This window comes from Squalius cephalus (genome assembly GCF_949319135.1).
Source record: "Squalius cephalus genome assembly, chromosome: 13".
NCBI classification, from domain to species: domain Eukaryota; kingdom Metazoa; phylum Chordata; class Actinopteri; order Cypriniformes; family Leuciscidae; genus Squalius; species Squalius cephalus.
In genome coordinates, this window is record NC_137134.1 from 31,756,309 (window position 1) to 31,779,235 (window position 22,927).

Here is a 22,927-nt window from a genome sequence, read left to right on the forward strand (position 1 = left end):
AAAAATAGATGTTTAACTTATTATAAATATTATTAAACAATAAGTAGTAAAATTACTGTATAATTTATGTATACAGCATGAATCATCTGCATGCTCTTTCAATATAAACATCTGCACTACACAATTTAAGAACAGTAAAAGGAAAAGGTTTTTTATTTGATCATGTGACTAGTTGGTCATTTAAAGGAGCTGTATGTAAGAAATCTATTTCAATTACTCATAAAATGGCCCTGTTGTGTCACTAGACATTAAGAAATCATGTTCATTTCAAATACTTACATGACTGACAACAGTAGTATGGCTAGGATATTGTCATTTAAAAAGTGGACTTGCAGCCCTCAACTGATGTTGATGTTGTCATGTTGTGTTTTGGCCTGACGCGCCTCCCTCCACCTATCTACCAATCACGAAGTCAGTAGTGTTTCGGGATCCGGGTTGCCAGCTTTGCTCTAACCTACCCTAACTCTAGTCGGATAAAAATGTCTAACGTTAAATCAAAAAGACCTCGTTATAATTCAGAAATTCGTCGTGACAAAGTCCGAAATAAAACCAGAATTTGTATTGGAGATGCTTTTGAAAGATGGAGACGGCTGGAGACGGAGAAGAATTTGAACACAGACGCCAACGTTGCTAATTTTCTCCTGGACAGGTAAGATTCATCTATGCTTGGCTAACTTGTACTTGATGTCAATGGACATTTCATATATTCATGACAGTCGAACAAAGTTATGCATGTTCGTGCAAAGTAACGTAACATTAGCTCACATGGACGTATGCTAACATTAGCAATGCATTATAGGAGCCCGTTTCTCTGTCATTATGCTGAGACGCTGAGGAAAACAACATTAGCACGCCCATTATGGCAATTTGAAACGTAATTGAGACAGAAGCCTAACTTTACCTCAGAAAAAATGATTCGTCATTAGTTCTTCACGTATACAGTATATCGTGGACTACGTTACACATGCTGCAAGTTGACCTGTATGACCATTGAAGCAGCCTACGTTTCTGCTGAATCCTGCAGCTTATCTGGCAACCTCGAGTCAGGGGGTAGGGGGAGGGGATACACCGCTCTACAGTATTTTTAAAGTGATTGCAGTACCAGTTTTGGCCACAATCCTACAAACGGTTCCTTTAAGGTTGCATAACAGCATCAGTACAGACTAGTACTGGAAAAACAACTTTTTCCATTGAATAAGATCTAATTTGATTGACTGGCTTTATTTATGGACCTTCTGACAGTAAGAGCACACAGGTGTCTTTATCGGTCTGTCTGTTTACAAGCTACCAGGACCACGAAACATAACAAACAGTCTTCCAGCCAATAACTGACAAGAATGATTTGGGGGTGGGGGTGGGGGTTGGGGTTAGGGGTTGGGGGGTTAGTGCACGTGCACATGAAGGGGGGTGTGGGGAGTGGAGGAGAGAGAAGCATGAAGAGGGAAGTTAGCTAGAGGAGAGATGTCCTAACAACGACTAACGTTAAAAATATATATTCTTGAAAATGTTTAAACTTCCAATCCAACATTCAGGTGGCTCTGTTTTTGCTGGACAGGTGTGTAAATCCAGTTTGGTTTTTCTAAATGGTTCATGACTGTTTCAGGAAGCACGGAAGGGAGGGGGAGGGGATGGGATGAGGAGGAGGGAGGGTCGAGCTAGCCTCTGTTTTGTTTGACAATAATTTGAACGTAAACAAGAAGTGACTTCACCCAACATCGCTTAGAGCACCTTTAATATTAATACCATGTGAAATGATCCTACACCTGGATCTGGTACTTTATATTGAAATATTAAATCATCTTCTCACGCTGACAGACACATACTCCACTGCAGCGTTCTGTAAAAAACACATCACACCAAACATAATAAGATATTTTAATAAAAACAAAAAACAAATATTAGCATGAACTGCAAAGGCCTAACTATGTTAAATGATAACACAAGCTGAATGGGAAAACTGACAATTTTGTAATAATAATAGATTATTATTGTATTAATATTAGCCTGAACTGAAGAGTTTCACATCTACCTATAGGAATACGACACCTATCACCATATACATATATAAGCTCCTTCAGTATTATCAGCAGCTATCGCATTTCTCAGGAGCTAATTACCGTCCTCCCTCCCCAGCTCCTCCTCTCTTCAGTCAGGATTTGGCAGTCTGATTCCCCTTGAATCAGAATAAATTCTCGAATTATGTTGTACTTTAAAATCTTGAATTAAATATATTTGCATACATTCATGGTTCTGTTCTGTTTACCCCAAGGGGGGTTAGTGCTGCTCTCCCTGCTCTTATCCATGCTCGGCTGCATGAAGCGCAGCGAGTTCTCGCCCAGAACAGAACCATACCGCCAATCCAAACTGTATGCTAATTGTCAATCATATTTGACGGTAGTGGTCCTGACAGAAATCAACTATAGATGACTTTTACTCAAATATTTTATATAATAGTGTTAACAATAAAATAGCTTCTTTTGAAAATATCTGATGCGTGATGATGATTATAGAAACACAATCACACACTGATCTCCATCTGACAGAAACTAATGATAAATGATCTTACCAATGTTTGTGTGTTTCTTTCATAGAACGATGGATGAAGTGACATAACAACAGAAGTTTTCTCATCTTCACAAATCTGAACTGTTTGAACAACAGGAAGAAATTAAAAATACAAATCTAGATCCGTTTTTTACAACATATGTGATTATTAGGCTGTCAAAGTTATTGCACACAATTAATTAAATATATTTAATACTGAAATTTTTAAAATGGCAATATGGAATATGAGATTATTACTTTTCACACACACAAAACATCACTATTACCAGAGTAAAAGTAAATACAGAATCAGTGTTTGTGTGTGAGACGAGTAAAGAGCTGCTCAGATCAATGCAACAACCAATAACCAACATTATTTAAGAACTAAATGGCATTACCTACATAAATACATATTTAAATTAGGGATGTCCCGATCAGGTTTTTTTGCCCTCGAGTCCGAGTCCGAGTCATTTGATTTTGAGTATCTGCCGATACCGAGTCCCGATCCGATACTTAATACATAAAAAAAGAATAAAGAAGAGCGAAAAAACAGATCCAGGATGTTCCTTATTTTTTATTTAATTCACCTTATTTTAACATTCAACAACTCTGTTAACAAACAGAGCACTTCTGTGAGGTAGCTTGAACAATCAAGTAATACATAAATTCTTCACTTTTGGACTTTAGTGCAACAGTAAATATAAAAAAAGTCTAATATATAAACAAATAGCACCTCAACTTAAAATACCCGGCAGGCATGTAAACAAATAAAAAATAAAAAGTGCTACAGTGTTTGCAAAGCCAGTAATGTGCTTTTAGGAACTGCACTCCTAACTCTTACGCCGGTTTCACACTGCACTGTTAGCAGAGCGTGCAGCGCGTATTTTTTTTCGCCGCCCATGTTACCAGATTAAACCAGGCTTTAGAGCATTCACACCGCGCGCAGAGGCGGCGCGGCAGTGCGTAGCAGAGCAGAAACAGCAGTGCCGCGATCGTTTCGGCACCCGAGTCTATTTTTGCTGCGCCGCTTTTGCTGAATTAAAGTGACAATACATTGATCATGGCCAAAATACACCGCAGTTTTATCCAAAAAGTGCATTGATGATATCTATTGTGTTTTAAACAGTCAATCAAATGACCAACAGCAATTTAAAAAGAAAACAAATGTCCAAAAACAAACTTGTTGCCATAACAATAAAATCAAAGATGAAACAAAAGTTATATAAATGAAATTATTAATAAAATAAGCTTCTTGACAAGTCTTTTCTCTTAAATGTATTTGAAAACGAAAAAAAGCAATGCCAACTTATCCATTATAGAGTAGCCTACTCTGTCTATAGCCTACACAACCCGCGGTTCAGCCGCGCGTGACAAACGCTGCCAGTGTGAAAGCAAAACGCACGTGTCCTGCTCCTGCTCACCATACGCACTGCTCCTGCGCTGCTTACTAACGCCGGTTTCACACCGCAAGCGTCAGCGGCGCGTGAGCAGCGCGTATTTTTTTCGGCGTCCATGTTAATCAATGAGTGCATTCACACCGCACGCAGAAGCGGCGCGGCAGCGCGTAGCAGGAGCAGAGCAGGAACAGCAGTGCGGCGATAGTTTCGGCGCCCAGTCTATTTTTAACGCGCCGCTTACGCTGAATTAAAGTGACACGCATTGATCAAGGCCAAAATACACCGCAGTTTTACCCCAAAAGCGCATTGATGATATCTATTGTGTTTTAAACAGTCACTCAAATGACCAACAGCAATTTAAAAAGAAAACAAATGTCCAAAAACAAACTTGTTGCCCGAACAATAAAAACAAAGACGAATCAAAAGTTATATAAATGAAATGAGTAATAAAATAAGCTTCTTGACAAGTCTTTTCTCTTAAATGTATTTGTAAACGAAATAAAGCAATGCCAACTTACCCTGATTATAGAGTACTCTGTCTATACACACGCTGCGGTTCAGCCGCGCGTGACAAACGCTGCCAGTGTGAAAGCAAAACGCTCGTGTCCTGCTCCTGCTCACCATATGCACTGCTCCTGCGCTGCTTACGCTCTGCTAATGCATGCAGTGTGAAACCGGCGTAACGCCGGTTTCACACCGCAAGCGTCAGCGGCGCGTGAGCAGCGCGTATTTTTTTCGGCGTCCATGTTAATCAATGAGTGCATTCACACCGCACGCAGAAGCGGCGCGGCAGCGCGTAGCAGGAGCAGAGCAGGAACAGCAGTGCCGCGATAGTTTCGGCGCCCAGTCTATTTTTAACGCGCCGCTTACGCTGAATTAAAGTGACACGCATTGATCAAGGCCGAAATACACCGCAGTTTTACCCCAAAAGCGCATTGATGATATCTATTGTGTTTTAAACAGTCACTCAATGACCAACAGCAATTTAAAAAGAAAACAAATGTCCAAAAACAAACTTGTTGCCCGAACAATAAAAACAAAGACGAATCAAAAGTTATATAAATGAAATGATTAATAAAATAAGCTTCTTGACAAGTCTTTTCTCTTAAATGTATTTGAAAACGAAATAAAGCAATGCCAACTTACCCTGATTATAGAGTAGGCTACTCTGTCTATACACACGCCGCGGTTCAGCCGCGCGTGACAAACGCTGCTAGTGTGAAAGCAAAACGCTCCTGTCCTGCTCCCGCTCACCATATGCACTGCTCCTGCGCTGCTTACTGTGCGTTCACACCGCCGCCGACTTGAGCTGCAAAGAAGCTCTGGCCGCCCAGTCAAAGACGCTTGTCAAAAAGTACGAGGAAGCTTGTTGACGCTTTGGCCGCTCTGACGTAGCAGCATTCTGTGTTCGATCATGGGAGAAGAGAAGTGTCACACCATGAAATGTAAACAGAAAAAACAAGCAATGCATTCGGCAATTTAGGATATCGCGCAAGATTTGTCAGCACAGAAAACATTTCATCCCTGGAGAGTTTTTTTTCGACACCATCGTATCAATTGATTTTGATTAATATGCGCGAGGGAGAGAGAGAGCTGCATTCAAGACAGCGCTCGGGTGAGTAAGCGCGCGCGCGGCCGGGACTCTCTCTCTCTCTGCTCGTTCTTATGCCCTGTCAAGCTGACAGGACTTTAAAACACATGCAAATGATACACTTTCACTCTATGATGGTTAAACTCTGCAATTAATAATTTTTTCTCGGAACTAATGTTTTGGTAGGAACAAAAGTTTACATCGTATGTTTCTCCGGAATCAGCCAGCGCGAAGGACGTCTATTCCGATTGGTTGCTGGCGTTTTTCCGCTGCTTGCCGCTGAACCGCGTCATAGCTCATTACCATAAAGTTGAGCTTCTCTCAACTTTCAGATTGACGCTCAAAACGCTCAAAACGCCCAAAACGCGACGCCGAGGAATTTGACGCTCCTTGCAGCTGAGAGAAGCCAGCTTCCATTGAAAATGAATGACTTCCGGTAACTTAACTGTGCGTTCACACCGCCGCCGACTTGAGCTTCCAAAGTTACCGGAAGTCATTCATTTTCAATGGAAGCTGGCTTCTCTCAGCTGCAAGGAGCGTCAAATTCCTCGGCGTCGCGTTTTGGGCGTTTTGAGCGGTTTGAGCGTCAATCTGAAAGTTGAGAGAAGCTCAACTTTATGGTAATGAGCTATGACGCGGTTCAGCGGCAAGCAGCGGCAAACGCCAGCAACCAATCGGAATATAGACGTCCTTCGCGCTGGCTGATTCCGGAGAAACATACGATGTAAACTTTCGTTCCTACCAAAACATTAGTTCCGAGAAAAAATTATTAATTGCAGAGTTTAACCACCATAGAGTGAAAGTGTATCATTTGCATGTGTTTTAAAGTCCTGTCAGCTTGACAGGGCATAACGAGCAGAGAGAGAGAGAGAGCCCCGGCCGCGCGCGCGCTTAACGTTACTCACCCGAGCGCTGTCTTGAATGCAAGACTCTTGCTCTCTCTCTCCCTCGCGCATATTAATCAAAATCAATTGATATGATGGTGTCGAAAAAAAAAACTCTCCAGTGATGAAATGTTTTCTGTGTTGACAAATCTTGCGCGATATCCTAAATTGCCGAATGCATTGCTTGTTTTTTCTGTTTACATTTCATGGTGTGACACTTCTCTTCTCCCATGATCGAACACAGAATGCTGGTACGTCAGAGCGGCCAAAGCGTCAACAAGCTTCCCCGTACTTTTTGACAAGCGTCTTTGACTGGGCGGCCAGAGCTTCTTTGCAGCTCAAGTCGGCGGCGGTGTGAACGCACAGTAACGCTCTGCTATCGCGTGCAGTGTGAAACCGGCGTAACGCGTGCAATGTGAAACCGGCGTAACTCTGTGCCACCGCATAAATATTGATGTGTTAAAAAATAATGAGAATATATATATCCGAGTCCTGATCGGGAGGTAACGTCCGATTCCGATCGAGTCTGAAAACACGTGATCGGGCCCGATTTCCGATCATGTGATCGGATCGGGACATCCCTAATTTAAATATTAAACAATGAAATGGGCTTTGGAGTAGATTTTATTATTATTTGTTAACTCTTGCCTTCTCTATCAGTTTTTCTGTGTTTCCAGCAGATCCAGAAGATCCCAAATCCAGCAACAATCATCAGAGATCCAGCAGAGATCAACACTATCAGAGACACTGAGACTGGAGGAGGAGAGGAAAAGAGAGACAGTCATTAGTGTGAGTGAATGTGTCTGTCTGAGCTACACCAAAAGACAGATCTGAGCACGACAAATAACATCACCACAAAAGTAGGCCTACCTGCACATGTGTGACAGAGTGTGTTGATGTCCAGATGTGTGGTCTGGTTGCTGATGGGATTGTTCAGCACACAGCTGTAGGTGTTTTTATCCTGATATTCCACCTCCAGAGGTAGAGAGAGACTGATGCTGAGATCACACACACTGATGCTGGACAATACACTGATTCCTGCGTACCAGGAGAGAGTCGCATCACTCACATTCAACACTGATGAACACACCAATGAACATGATGATGAAGAACAGTGTGAAGAGTTACTGATGATGACAGGAACAGGCAGATGAGCTGAGAAACATGAGAGAATAAACAAATCTGGATACATACAATCAACAATCTATATGTTCAATTGTGTTTAGTGTGATCACAGTTAGTGTTTCTGTGATCTTTATAATCTCAAATTATAAAATTTCAGTACATGAAAAATGAAATAAGAATATCTGAAGGACGAGACAAATAATCTCGACTCACCATAGACAGAAACACTGAATGTTTTTGTCGATCGTTTCACTCTAATTATCTCTAGCTGATAATCTCCAGTATGTTCAGTTGTGGTGTTTGTGATGGTCAGAGATCCAGTTTGATCGTCCAGCTTCAGTCTGTCTCTGAATCTCCCATCAAGACCATCATCATATACAGTGATTCTGTCGTCCAGTAGACTGATTTCAGCTATTAAAGTGTTTTCATCTCCAAACCTCCACAGAATCAGATCATCATCCTTCATTTCAGTGAGATCAGAGTTTAGAGTGACTGAATCTCCCTCCATCACTGACACTGACTTCACTGCATCTGTGTCAGCAAACACTCCTGGAGAACAGAGATTATCACAGATTAAAGGTCCTGAATAACTTTAATAGACCAGTTTTGTAACTGTAATGAAGAACAGCAGCACAGACACAGAAGTAGCTGAGATTAATATTTTTTGTGATGTTATTTTTAGTTCAATACACTGTTATCACAATACTGGTGATCTGTGGGAGGAGCCACACGGGTGATTGTGTCTCATCTTAAATCTGATTGGCTCCTTCAGTGTCTCTGCTCTGGAGAATGAAGGATTATGGGAAGCCAAATAGTGCAAATCAGGAAAAGTGATTGAAAAACATCCCACTAATGTTTCACAGAGAAACATACTTTAACCAAAACACCAAGTGAACAGTCCTTAAAGCCCTTGACTTTACTCTGAACTTTTATGAATATATATAGTATTATATTAATATCCAGTGTATTTTTATTAAGAAACCAGTAAATGCAACAAACAGTAGGCTATATAAACTTCATCAATAATCATCTCATGTCATTGTTTCGGGTGATGAAGCATAAATTATTTTAAATAAAACAGGATCTGCGGTTTTTTAACATGTCATATTTTTCTCTTGTGTATTAAAATAGATCTCACAAAACACAATCATAATTTAGTTTGAGCATCTTTTATCTGGGAAATCCTCTGGCTTATAAAATAAATAAATAAAAGTTTTATGGCTCTGTATTAAATCTCTATAAATAGTATTTAAACTAAAGCAAGAACTGATGTGTTAAACTGAATATGATTATAACTCACCGACCAGACGGCACACGCAGAACAACACACACATGTGAAGCATTTTCAGATAATAGCACTATATGTGAACGCTTCAGAGACAGAGAGACTGAACTAACAGGACAGTGTTAAACTGTGAGATAGTGTTACTGCGTCTGATTCTCCACCAATAATATTTGAGACCGCCCTCTTACTGTACACGTACTGCTACTCTTCCACTGGTTATTAATATTCATCTGTATTAGTATTGCACTGTTGTAGGTGGCGGACCGGACACAATACCTTTTCAGTTTTTGTTTTTGCAAGCAGAAGTACATTTCTAATATTTTATTGTAGGTCTATGATCAATATTTTGCAATTAAAAGTGTGAAGGTCTTAGGATGGTCACTAAGGGTTACTAACACTAACTTTGTTTTCCATCAGTCGATCACACACACACACAAACCACACGTCTGCATATAGACACACTGATGCTGAAGGTTTATTTTCATCAACACATCAAACCACATCTCTGTACTGAAGTCAGTAGAGGTTTACTTTGAGCTGCTCGAGTCTGAGTCAGTCACACTCATGTACGGTCTGTGCTTCTTCTGTAAATTCCTATATTATAATATATGTGTTTCGCAGTTAAAGATTCATTCAAATGCTCTGTATTTTCTTTAAATCCTGCTGCTCATTATATCACATTCATTGATTAACAATTTAAATCCACAGGCAGTTTAATCTGAAAACACACTGTTTTGTCATTTCTCTTTATCATGATAAACAACAAAAGAAACAAAATATATTGTATTTACATTTTGGAGACTGAGTCACACTGTAGAATATGACAAGATCAATATGAGGCAGGAAATATTTACAAACACAGAATATTTATATATGCATAATTTATTTATTAATATAGGCTATACATTTTGAATCTGGCACCTCTGATTTAATAGAAAAGTCACCAATTGAAGACCGTTCAGAACAACTGATCTTCCTCATGCTGACTGCACTAGTCCTGTAGGAGGCGGTAAACTCCATCTGTCATAGAACACACAAACACAAGAAGAAGAAGAAGTATTGCTGATACGTCACCCATGGAGCATCATCGCTTAGTAAGTGAAAGTAGTAAAGGGAAAGCAACACTACAGTGCTTACTTTATATACCTAGTTTTCATCCCTCCAAGTAGGCCTGCTTCCACTCTGAAAAACACTTTCATTCTTTCACACACGCTGTTTTTCGGTACTCGCATGTATTGCGGTATTAAAGTTTGACTAATTTCACTCATTTCAAATTCAGTCTTGCGCTGATCGTAATTTCGCATTTATTCCGATATTATTATCAGAATCTGTCAACCGTGGCGCTAATCTTGGAATTGTGAATTCCTGGTTAGGACACTAGATGGCGCACTAGTATTTATAAATGAGTTACCACCACTGATCTATATAGAGTCTTGAAAGTCGGGACAAAACATATAAGTTTATATATTGTATTTTTTTTTTTTTTTTTTTTTACATATCAGAGTAACTAAACACTATTACAATATACATCAGAACTTTAGATTCTTGTTGGATTTGAATAATTAAAATTGTATACTTTTTAGTGTGTCTGACGGAGTTGACACAAATCCAGTTCTGAAGGGAAACATGTTTATTTGTTAAAAATGTGTTTTTATTTAGAACCTGTTCCTTTACATGGTTAAATAGCTAAGACCTTTCTCTGCAGAAACATATCAATCTAATTGATATAGTGTGTATTAAAAACAAAAACAAAAAAAAAAACACATAAACACCCAGAGCACCTTATTCGCATCAGGTACTACTTAAAACCATAAGAAAACTTTGCAAACAGATATTTGCTAATTGTATTAATTTCTCAAATAAAGTAATTTTCCTAATTAATTTAAGGATTGATAACACGACAGACTGGACGTTCAGCCGTGTTTTGTTTCCTGGATCGTTTTCCTCAGGAAGTGGTTTATGAAGAGCAGATCTTCATCATCTCTGGACTCCATCAGTTTAAGGTGAGATTTTCTGCGCCTTTAACATTTTGGGGTTCATCTTTGTCCTTCTCTTGAGAGCTAAAGTTGTTCAACTGTTGACCAAAACACCCGATTGTTGATGACATAATGTACTTTTTTTTTTTATTATTATTATTATTTATTTTTTTACGCCTACTGAATTGGGATGAGTAACCTGTTAATTGTGGAGTTTGCACCCATTTCTTGTTTTGGGCGGTGTGACATTTTGAGTAAATCCATTGGGGCAATTTACGGAAGAATGAATGAATAGTGAATTGAATAGTGAAAAATGATATTATATTACAACGTAATGTTTGTTAACTGGACTGCAAATCACACTCATCTGCCACCAGAAAATATTTTTCATAACCAGTTGGTGTCGCCAAATAGCTACTTATTTTTATCTACGGGTGGGCCTATAGGCTTGTTAAATACATAATTTTTTTAAATAATACAATTTTCTAACGTTTAACAATTCTTCAATAATTATTCTAAATGTGATTCATTTAGTCATGCATTAGAACTATATAGTAATATTAATAAGAATATGCTAATTCGTCTCTTCAGTTCCGTCACACCAGCAGTGATGTTATGTTCTTCTTTGCATCAATATCCGTATTCCAACTTGCACCCTTTATATGTTATTACAAATAGTTTATTTAGAAACATAACAAGATCAAACATAAAACAAATAAAACAGAAGCAAGGCTTGGCATGAACTTTGAACAAAACATGAAGCTTACCCAAACATTGGTTACAATGGAACAAAACTTGACAAAGACACATGGCAAACATGAGGGATTAAATACACACAACACTAAAGACAAGACAAGGACTTGTGAACAATGAACCAATGACAACGACACGTCAGACAAGGGAACGCATGGTAGGATCACATGACTAACAGGGAATCACATGACAAAGTCATGAAACATAACTGACATGAAACAAAACCAAAACAAGACGTGACAGATTTTTTACAGGAACATGAAACAACCAAATCAACACAAGATGTTACAGAGACGCTCTTGAGACACTAATGGATCATACGCTACTCGTGTGCAAATGAACACAGTGCTGCTTCACTCTGAGAAACATGTCCAATTTGGCATTTAATATAATTTTTTATCTGCCCAAAAAAAAAAAAAAACACAAAATGGACAGTGTAAATGCAGACCTAAAAACCTTTTTTTTTCTTTTTTTAAAGCATATTTTCTCATGGACTGTTCTGTTTCTGCTCTCTCACACGTTGACAAGCAAACAAGCAGAATATGTGCATATGTGTTTGTCTTCAGCTGCCTGTCAGACAGTTTGTACTTTGTTCATGTACCACATGACTGTTGTATCACCTGACCTCTCCAGATTAATTTAGGCATTGATAGTGTTGCCATAGTAATGCACAATTCCCAGTCTGAGGACGTGAACGGCTCCGAATGGGACGTAATTACGCCATGGCATTAACGCAGAGTTTAGCTCCAACCCTGATTAAACACACCTGAACCAGTTTATCAAGGTTCCCTTTCATAGGTCTTTCAACACTGCGATTCCGTCGCTATGGGAACACCTTTGGTGTGACGAATGTCTGAAGGCCTTATATGGTATAATGGCAATTTCATTGGCCATTAGTGCTTAGCACCACCCCAAGAATACATCACGTATGCTTCATATTAGTGTGCTGCGCGCTATTTTGCCATTTGAGAAGTTTGGGTTCATGCACAAACCTTTAGAAGAGAGTGTGTTGTTACCACGTCAGCACAGGACGGTGAAACTTACTTACTGTTCCTTTAACTGGACTGCAGTGACTGCAAATCACACTCATCTGTAACCAGAAATCTTGTTTATAACCAGTCAGCGTCGCCAAATAGCGACTTATTTCAATTACAGCTCCAAAAACTTTAGATATACAAAGACGGTGCACTCATTACCCTTATGAATAAGAGAAAGTGCAACACGCAATATGGCGGAATAAGTCCCGCCTTCTAAATAAAAGAGCCAATCGCTGATTGATAAATGGGGGGAGAGGTGAGGCAAAAGAAAACAAAAACCTTACATCACAATAAGTGTATCGTGATTGTCAAAACATTTGGTAACTAAACAGTATTTCATTGAGTTTAGTGAAAACATTTTACAATGTTTCATAACCTACAGTTTTATTAATGCTTGACAGAAATTTCACGTTTTATTAAAAAAATGGTGTTATTATTGACTGTTGTCTTTTGTTTTATTGTTTAATATTATTTGTTATTATCTGTAGACTCCTTTGTACAGCCCTTTGGTCTACTTTGTAGTGGAAAGGGCTCTATAAATAAACTAGACTTGAGACTTGATTTCACTTCATAAACTTGCGATACGATTCCAAGCTTGATTCAATATAGATTAATTTGGATAAATATCAGGTACAGGTATCAGGTATTCATCTTCTGTCTCAGCACCCGACAAAAATCACTCAGAGTTATGAAACTCTCAAAAGTGACATTTATTTGGCAGATTCAAAGTACAAAGAGGGAAGCGTCAAAAGGCTTCAGGAGGAGAGAAGGCCAAAATAATAAACAGAAAGCAGACTTTGAGAGGAACACTTTATAACCTTTCAAAATAAAATTCAAAATGAACAACAACATTCTTACCTTACTCCCTCTCTATCCAAACACTGTAGAAAAACATGGACATAAACAAAAATGGTCTTGCCCTTTTTAGGGTTAATTTGGCGTGAGATTGGGCCTTGTGAGAGTGTGAGATAGAGCCTGAAAGCGTGTGTCTCACACCAAATGCGTGAGAGTTGGCAACTCTGAGTTGGGAGGTGTTGCAAATATGGCCGCAGAGTTAACAGAGGGATTTTCCTTGAAAGGGACTTTGACCACTCTCTGAAACACCATTTGCTCAGTGCTAGCGTTGATAGCTTTTAAATAATGTAGATTGATTTAGCAAAGAGGACAGCATTCCTTGACAGTTCTTCAGTATTCATGTGTGTCCAGTATTTTCTGTTGGCTATTTAAAATCAGAACCAGTGATGTCTGATTCATGAATGAATCACTTATTTGCATTGGTACTTTTCAGTGAGTTGGTCAAACGGGTTAACAATACTGTGTGATTCAGCCAGTGAAAGAATAGTTTTGAGCAGGATTGCCAAGTCCAGCAAGTTCAGCTCTAACTCTCACACCACCTGAACTAGCTTATTAAATGCACAATATGTAAGATTGTTGGATTAAAATATCCCAAAACACTAAAACAATGTTATATATGATACAGGACTTGTGTACTTACATTATCCCAAATTTTCCCAACAATGTTTAAATACAGAGAAATCGATTTTTATCACTGTAACGGCCCGTGTCATTGCGTCACCTGTCAATGACGTCATATCCGCATTACCCTCGATTTCCAGTTTTACTTCTGTGGAAACCATGAAACCATCAAAGACGCTTTAATATATTGTGTGTTTTATTAGACAGGTGAGCAACTGTTTGGATACTTTTATCAACAGAAAACTAATCATTGTTATATAGTTCACAAGTTCAGGGAACATGGAGGCGTACATTTAACGTAACTTTAATCATAAAATAAACAAACAACAAAACGATAGGAGCAGCGACGGCCGACTGGTGCATATCAGCATAATAAAAACAGTAAGGTAAAAATCCGACGGCTCACAGCCCACCCTTCTTCACAGCACCGTAACGTTAATGCGACTAATACATTCGCTCATCAATGAACATGATTTCTACCGGAGTCCCGACGAATTGCTTTCCATCGGCTGTGGAGGTGTGAAGATGACAATTCCCATGATTCCACACTCTTTCACACTGTCATCAAGTTATGCCTTTGTTATTGTTTTAAATAAGCGACCTCTAACTGTTAAACTTACATACTGTGCCTTTAAGGTCTTCAGCAACACTTGATAGTTGTGCAAAAAAAAAAAAAACACACAAAAAAAAATATAGTTAAGAAATCGGAATTTGGCATCAAGACCTGCAGTGTAAATGTGGCCTATATGAAATCCCAAAGGGTCAAAGTTTGTCCGGTTAACAAGGTCTGTTCGCCCCAATGTTATATGTTGTAACTACACTATTATGTTATAATATGCCAAAGCATCTTTACATTGACAGTCATTCATTCAGTCACAGATTTTAAACATTTTAATAAGAGACTCTGATGGAGTTGTAATATAGAGTGATCAGTCACATGGTATCATGAGTCAAGTGTCACGCTACACACACACACACAAACACACACACACACACACACACACACACACACACACACACACACACACACACACACACAAAGAAAAATGGCAATAAAGTTGTTGAAAACTGCACTTTTTCACTGAATTTTTATTTTTCTGAATATAAGCATTTTTTGAGCCAAACTTATGTAACAACAGATCACGGCCTCAAAACTACTACTTTGGGGAAATGTGCAAGGATCCACATGTGTTATGATACGCATAAAAATATGTAAAGTTTGCATTACAGTAGAAATGTATAGTAGCTGCCTTGCAACTTTTAGTTAGTTAGAGAAAACTAACCACTGAACATTTATTTGATAATATAAACACTACAACAGTGAATCACACATTGTATTTATTCTTAAAATGACTCTCAAACATTGGCAGTCAAAAACAGGATATGATGTTTATAAAAAAAAGTGCGATATGAAGAAAATGTTATTAGAAATGACCTAGTTTTCTTGTGCTAGAGCTGGAAATAACTACTAATTCTAGGATAACTTCATTTATTAGTATTATCACTTCACTTCATGGTATTTTAAGGTCACTGTTTTCATGCAACACATCTATTTTCTCATGCAGTGAAAACATTGTGGAGCAAAGAGGACACTGACAGACAAGACAGAGCAGAGTTACTTTTTATATATGAAACAAAGTCTCCGCTTTCATAGAATATTATATATTCATATTTTGCTGTATTATCATTGTGGTATTTTTTTTGTCAAACATCAGCATTACTGGCTCAGTATTTCCTGGTAAAGCTGTTCTGTGTAAAGAAGTCAAACTGCTGTGAACATCGTATGTGATGGAGTGGAAAAACACCCTTAAACCACACGCTATAGAGGCATCAAAACATACACACACACACAACCTGACATCAACCACAGATGTCCAGTTATAGACGCATCCTTGTGCAGAACTTATTTGTCCACCCAACAGATCAAACCACAACTCTGTACAGATAGCAATACATCAGACCACTGCAGGTTTTAGTTGTGACACACAGACTGAGCTGCTAGAGCCTCAAACTGCCAGGGGCCCTAAAAAACAGTTCAACTCAAGGACATTTTTTCAGAACAACAGTAAACACAAAACACAAACACAGTGCATCAGACTATATTTATAATTACACTGCAGACACTAAGCCATATTGCATTATCACAACCATGCATTGCTAGAATTCATAAAAACATTACCAGCCAAGTGTTGAGTAACATTGTTTCATATGCTATAGCCAAAGTTAATTTCAAACCCTGTTCACAAGTCCCTGTATTACAAAGCAGTTTAACAGCATTTCATTTGCCCATCACTGAATATCACACTTCAAACCCCATATGGAAAAGGTTTGCCAAAAACATCTGTGATTCTTATATGTTCCAACAGAATATTGTAAGGGACATGTATGCTGCAAAAACCACATATATAAATTGCATAATATTAATGTATTTTTAATCATATATGTCATATATGTCCTACATACAACTAAAGCCATATACATTTTCATGATGTAAAAACATAGGAAAATAATGCTAATTTAATATGAATGTCCAGCATGAACATGTATAAAACACAGTGCACTTTACCAATGAGTATAAGGCTGTACTTCACTCATGCTTGCTCTTATCTTGTCCTAAGTCGAGCCCTATGCCTGTAGTCAATCATACTGTATAATCAGCCTTAGATGAAACACATTTAAACTACACAAGCACACATTTTAATTACAAAATTATTTATTAGAGCATATTCTAAAAGATACATTTGCATATTTCACATATCAATAGTTTTCATTTTAAATCCTGCATCACCAGATTTTATTTTCATTTGTGACAATTTCTCTAAACTTTATCACAGTACTACTATGGTATACAACAGTTCTATTATTAACCTACAAACATAAAACTTTCCTAAATGTCGAAGTGATTCTTATGCGTATCACTCTAAAAAATAATTCAGTGGCTTAGTAAATATCACAGTAATAATTAACTTTATTAACTTAATAAAATCTCCGAATATCATTTACTTGATAGTTTGAGTTGAACATACCGAAATAATTGACTAAAACTAATTTTGTCTGAAATTTACAGTTTGTAGTTTTTCACTAAAATAATTTTGTATTTTACTAAGCAATTATTTATTTAAAATACGCTTAGAGCTAAGAAATGATGGAAATTTTACAAATATATTAGCTCTAATATATTTGTGAAATTTCCATCACATTATTTGGGAATGGATAATTAAACTGATCTGTTTCAAGAACCACAAATAGCCTATTACTTAAAATCAATATTATTAATTTTTAACACGCATAAAATTAAATCAATTAAAACAATGCACCCCTCCCCCACCCTCTGACGACACTCAGCGGTTGAGTGTGCGCGCGCTGTTTGAGCTCTCTCTCTCCTCCACTCTTCAGTCTCTCGCCAGTCTTCAGAGAGTTCTCCTCTTCTCTTCTCAGCGTCGCTGAACTGGTGCAACTCCTCTGTGAAATTCAGGTGTGTGTATGTTTTTATTTATCTGTATAATCATTAATGTGCTTTAAATCATTTTATTTAATGCGGAAGAACATACAGAGACGCAATGTTACTCACGAGTTAAACGAGTGTCGACTCGCGCATGCCTTTTCCCGTGATTGTAACGCCTTGCATAAAAAACACACGACTATATTCCTAAAGATAATGAATATAACTAATTTGGATGATAAAATGTCCTCAGAACTGTGCACTGTTTGTTTATTGGCAGGTTATGGTGTCAGTCGCGTCGCAGCATATTTCGGCTGTGAGTGACGCAGGACGGCGGTGTAAAGTTACTGTGCGTTCACACCGCCGGCGGCGAGAGCGTCAAAGTGGCCGGAAGCCATTCATTTTCAATGAGAGCCGGCGGCGAGCTCCGGCGAGGGCGGCGCGGCGCGTCTTGGACGGCGAGAGCGGCGAGAGGAGTTGAAAACAAGTTAACTTTATGGTAATAAGCTATGACGCGGTTCGGCGGCAACCAGCGGCAACCAATCGGAATGTAGAAGTCCTCCGCCTGAGAGTAAAAAAATCACACATTCTAATCTACGTCAGAGCGTCAGAGCGTCCCCGAATCTTTCTACGGCGTCGGTGGCAGGGCGGCGAGAGCGAATTTTGCCGGTCTCGCCGGCGGCGGTGTGAACGTACAGTTATTAGAGGTTCCCCCGGAGAGGCGAGTCCATCTCCGGCACGGCAACCAGCGCTGATCTGGTGGATATTGGATAACAGACCGGTTGATTACACTTGAATTGCTTGAATGTTTAGGCCTAAATGTTTAATTTGTACTTCGAAAATGTTTGTTACATGAGTTTAAATGTAGGCAATATTGTATATGTGTTAAAAATAGTATAACAAATGCTGTATTGCTGTAGGCTACTCATCGACAATAAAGGCCAATGTCATGTAGTTATTCTGGTGGTTGTATGGAATATTTTTACAAAGGTTTAGAGGAAATAAAAAAGTTAATATTACTAGCATATAAACACAGTTAATAGTACTCATAAATATTTGTTTCTAAATGCCCCCCCCCCCCCCCCAATTATTTTTACTCAATTTTATTTGTTAATGTACCAAATGCAGTTACTCGGATCTATTTAATTTGTTTTACTTATATTTACTCTGTTAATACAGTGTATGTAATGGATTTCACTGCTTAATCTAGGCTAATCAGTATTCTAAGTGTAAAAATGTTTCACCAAAAAAAATTAGTAAATCATATTAAAGGTGTTTAGTGCATCACCACCAGAGTTCATGTCACATAACAAAAACATATTCCAGCTAATTTTCAACATTTTAATCACTGTTCTAGAAACATGTTTGACTCAACTTTGTTCATTAGCAATATGTTATGATTTGTTTTGTTCACAAACAACAGGCCCAGACAGTTCACAATTAATGTAAATACACAGTTACAATGTCATTGCTTTTCAACTGCTCTTTCAAATCCTTTTGGAAAATTAACAGTCTTCATAAAGGTCAGTGATACTCTGACTGTAATCCTCAAACCGGCTTCTGCATGAAAGTGTATGTATGAAAGTGGCCATAATCGGTCTGATTTTGTATAAGACATGTATGGGCCTTATATGAAACACAGAAGGTAATTCTGGTCGATTTATGCAAGGAAGATATATGGTTGCTGTATATGAACCATGCAGGTTTTTTTCATATGGGACCCCTCAGAGAGGTCCTGCTGTAAGTCTGCTGGGATTTTCTGATAATACTCAGGGCACAACTAGAGCTAACTGAAATATATCTTTCAGAATTAAGGCTTTTTCACACCAAGAATGATAACTATAAAGATAACTATGTTAGCCTCCACACCAGCGGACAATATTGTTCTGTTTATTATAAGCTTTAAATGCTGGATAAAATCGTTCTGAAAGTGATTCCAACAATATCGTTTCTCTGTGGCGTTATTGTTATAGCTGTGGTGTGAACTCTGCTATTCTGTAATAATGAGAATGATTTTTAGAACTATATCTTTATCGTTTATAGTTATCGTCCTTGGTGTGAGCGGGCCTTTAGTGCTAATTTCTGTTGCTACATGTGGTGATTCTCACAATCCCAAACCTCCACCATAGACTCAGGATCTGCAGGGTGCAGCCGAAGGTTCCTAGTGAAACGATCACACAGCTGGATCTGGTACTGTAAACTGAAGTTTGATCATCTCCTCATGGCGATACCGGCATACACCACGTCATTCTCCTCTTTTATGTTCTGCAAAAAAAAAAACAGTACACAGATTTCATTATAAAGTCTTTGTCTTGATGGCTATCTCTCGCTGGGGGAGGCATTGACGTTCGAAATGTATAGCGGATTGAACGGTAGCGGGTCAGGCCATGGCTACTCTGCACACAATGGCCGTGTTGCATGCTTATCAGGCCGATCTGTCGAAAGACCTGGACCAGGGTCATGGACTGTCACGGTTCATCGATCTGTGTGTTCATTTTGTGTATCTGTTGGTGTGTTTGTAGGTGTGGGGTCTGTGTGTGTGTAGTGCTTGTTTGTAGAGCCCGACCGATATATCGGCAGGCCGATATTATCGGCCGATATTAGGCATTTTCAAAACTATCGGTATCGGCATTTATAACGGCCGATAAATTAATATTTCAAAAATAAAATAAAAACGGACGAAACACCCTTCAACCATGTTATGAGTGTTGCCATTGTATAGTTTGTCCACCAGAGGGCACTCTACACCGTCCCTGTTGGCAACACTCGTGTATAACGCGCCACACATTCAACAACCTGTTGATCCAGCCAGAGTCGGGCAGAGAGAACCGCGAGTGAGATCAGCAGTGAATTGTGTTCATGGTGAGTTGGTAACGACTCACGAGACATACATTGTTTGAATAACAATTAAAAGAACATCCCTATCAGTTCTCTTAACTCAAATAAGGATGACAAAATTCGTGACTCATGTCCAGTTTTGCTGCGGTTAAATAAGCCGAGAGTGAAGCGGAACAACGCGACGTAGGCTTTATTCACATAAAATGTTAACACTGCAGTTCACAAAAGTTCATAATGTGCATGTGCTTTAATGCTTTGTCGGTTAAACATTTAATTTTAAATGCTGATGCGCTGTTCTAACGTGTGCGTTTCTCAGCGCGTACATGTGAAGCTCACATGCACTAAAAGCCTTTCTAACTTAGTCCAGTATCCAGGCGCTGGTACTAGAAACTTTCTAGTACCAGCGCCTGGATACTGGACTAAGTTATCTTTCGAGTATTATTGTGCTAATACTGTTAAATACACACAAGATTTACATAAACAATGTCGGTTGTCCGCTTGTCAAATGCGTGTACATTAGACGTGTCGTGCTCAGCTCTTAAAGAGACAGTAGCAATTGTAAACACATTGCCGCTTGTCCTTAAAGGGATAGTTCACCCAATAATAAAAATGATCTCATTATTTACAGGCACTCTAATGTTATTCCAACTGTATTAATTTCCTTCTAATATTTTTCTAATATTAATAGTTTGAAGAATGTGGGGAACCAAACAGTAGCTGGTCCCCATTGACTTCCAAAGGAGAAAAATATACTATGGAAGTCACTGTGGTACATCAACTGTTTGGTTACCCACATTCATCCAAATAACTTATTTTCAACAGAAGAAAAAAACAACTTGAGAGAGTAAATTATGACAATTTGAATTTGTTGTCAATTTGAATGTGAAATTGTTGTTTTTGTTCAAAGGACTAAACGTTTAGTCTTAAAAAAAAATCTTAAGTTTGTATTTTTATACATTTTATTTATCAGAACTTTAATATATTTTGATGTTCCTCTGTTCTGTTGTGACAATACAAGAAACAAGTTTCTTTTTAAAATGCATTATCATATTATTTTAGTTAAAACTCATAAATAACAACTACAAATAACTAATGTTAGGGAAATTTGTTAATGTTTTGTTGCGCGTTTCTGAAAAAATATATATATATATCGTCCGATATATCGGAATATCGGATTTTAAAACCAACAAATATTTGTACCGGTATCAGCCTTCAAAATCCTTTATCAGTCGGGCTCTAGTACCCATCAAAAGTTTGTACACACCAATTGTAAAGTGTGTCCAAACTTACTGTACTATAATACACATAAATAATATTGCTACTGTATTATAATATACACATAAATAATATCGGCCGATATATCGGTATCTGGCTTTTTTTATCGGCATCGGCGCCCAAAAATCCATATCGGTCGGGCTCTACTTGTTTGTTGCCTAGTAACCAGCTGATCACTTAATCAGCCCTCAGCTGCAGCTAGTTACTACCGCTTGTTAGCTGCCTTTATCTAGCGGGAGTGAATTATGCTTGGTGTCGGTTCGTCACTCTTGTTTGTGTTCTCTCACCTAGTTCCTGTGTCTGAGTTTCCTAGCGGAGTTATTTCCTCGATCTCGTCTGTGAATCCAGGCTACTGGAGATCATCTGGAGTTCTTGTCAACCAGTCATCAGTCTGCATCCACACTGTGTTTATTCCTGTCACTCTTTACTCTCCTGGGATTGTGGCATTCAGGTCGCCCGCCTGCTAAACTTGGTGTTTTGAGTATTGTACCTGTTCTGCCTGTCGCCAATAAACTGCTTGCTTGCATTTGGATCTACGACTCTCATTCTGACATGGACTCCCCCTGAGGCGGCTACAGAACTGCGCCTACAGACTTTGCTCTCCGTGCCACTGAACAAACTGCTTCCATGATCGGAATCTCAGAACCTGGCAGACATCGGGGGAAAAGAGAAAAACTTTATCCTCGATGCGCTGGTTTCAGCACTTGGACACATTTCTAACCATTTTTATAGTGTTTGTTAATAGATCAGACACATTCACACTAATGACTGTGTCTTTTTATCCGTTCAGGTTCTTGTCGATCATGGATTGTTGCTGTTGGTGTTCTTGGTGGATTTCTGCTGCTGGTGGTAGTAGCTGCAGTTGTTCGTGAGATTTACCGTCGCTGCAGGAGGGGTAAGTATCACACACAGTTCATATAATATGGGGAAAAAACGTAAAAGTCTGATTACCGTTAAAGGGTAACTCTCGCCAAAATGCTTTTTGTGAATCTACCCGAGGCAAACTTTTGTTTAAAAGCATAATTAGGATGGAAACGCCACTTTTAAGATTGACCGTATTTTCGTTTTCGGTCAAATTGCCTTTTGAATGGGAGTGCATATGGGGCACGACTATGATAGCATCAAAAATCACTATTTTTAAAACATTAAGGCGGCTCGACACAACATGAAACTGTGCTTAAAGTATCACCAGGGGTTCTACACATGAACTCCAGCATTGAGAACATTGTTTGTGTACAGAGAGTTTACTAAAAAAGAATTTTGAACAATTCATTGTAGCTGTTGTGGTTTCCGGCCGCCGGCAT

At 38.6% G+C, this 22,927-nt stretch overlaps 3 protein-coding genes across 3 annotated transcripts in view; 1 reads left to right on the forward strand and 2 right to left on the reverse strand.

The window, feature by feature from the left end:
• Window positions 1-1,701: 1,701 nt before the first annotated feature.
• Window positions 1,702-8,962, reverse strand: LOC307169954 (CD48 antigen-like). The gene is made up of 6 exons (XM_079890842.1): window positions 8,842-8,962; window positions 7,755-8,090; window positions 7,287-7,571; window positions 7,065-7,169; window positions 2,567-2,646; window positions 1,702-1,837 (listed from the first exon to the last, which is right to left on the reverse strand). The coding sequence occupies exons 1-6, from the start codon at window positions 8,882-8,884 to the stop codon at window positions 1,796-1,798; spliced, it is 891 nt and encodes a 296-aa protein (XP_079746968.1). The 5' UTR covers window positions 8,885-8,962; the 3' UTR covers window positions 1,702-1,795.
• LOC307170525 (uncharacterized protein) overlaps window positions 7,184-22,927 on the forward strand; it is a gene marked incomplete at its 3' end in the record, with an annotated part of 195,647 nt that continues 179,903 nt past the window's right edge. The window contains exon 1 of the mRNA XM_079891649.1: window positions 7,184-7,205. The remainder of the gene's footprint in view (window positions 7,206-22,927) is intronic.
• LOC307169941 (SLAM family member 5-like) overlaps window positions 19,687-22,927 on the reverse strand; it is a 44,073-nt gene continuing 40,832 nt past the window's right edge. The window contains exon 6 of the mRNA XM_079890822.1: window positions 19,687-19,775. Within this exon, the coding sequence (XP_079746948.1) occupies window positions 19,722-19,775 (54 nt within the window). The 3' untranslated portion in view covers window positions 19,687-19,721. The remainder of the gene's footprint in view (window positions 19,776-22,927) is intronic.

What these genes read in the sequence shown, in the direction of transcription:
- LOC307169954 (XM_079890842.1), bottom strand. Translation starts at nt 8,884, where the DNA reads ATGCTTCACATGTGTGTGTTGTTCTGCGTGTGCCGTCTGGTCG. An exon ending in ATTCAGTGTTTCTGTCTATG is followed by an intron (nt 7,572 to 7,754) that starts GTGAGTCGAGAT and finishes CATGTTTCTCAG; the next exon opens with CTCATCTGCCTGTTCCTGTC. An exon ending in AAAGAAACACACAAACATTG is followed by an intron (nt 1,838 to 2,566) that starts GTAAGATCATTT and finishes TGTTTTTTACAG; the next exon opens with AACGCTGCAGTGGAGTATGT.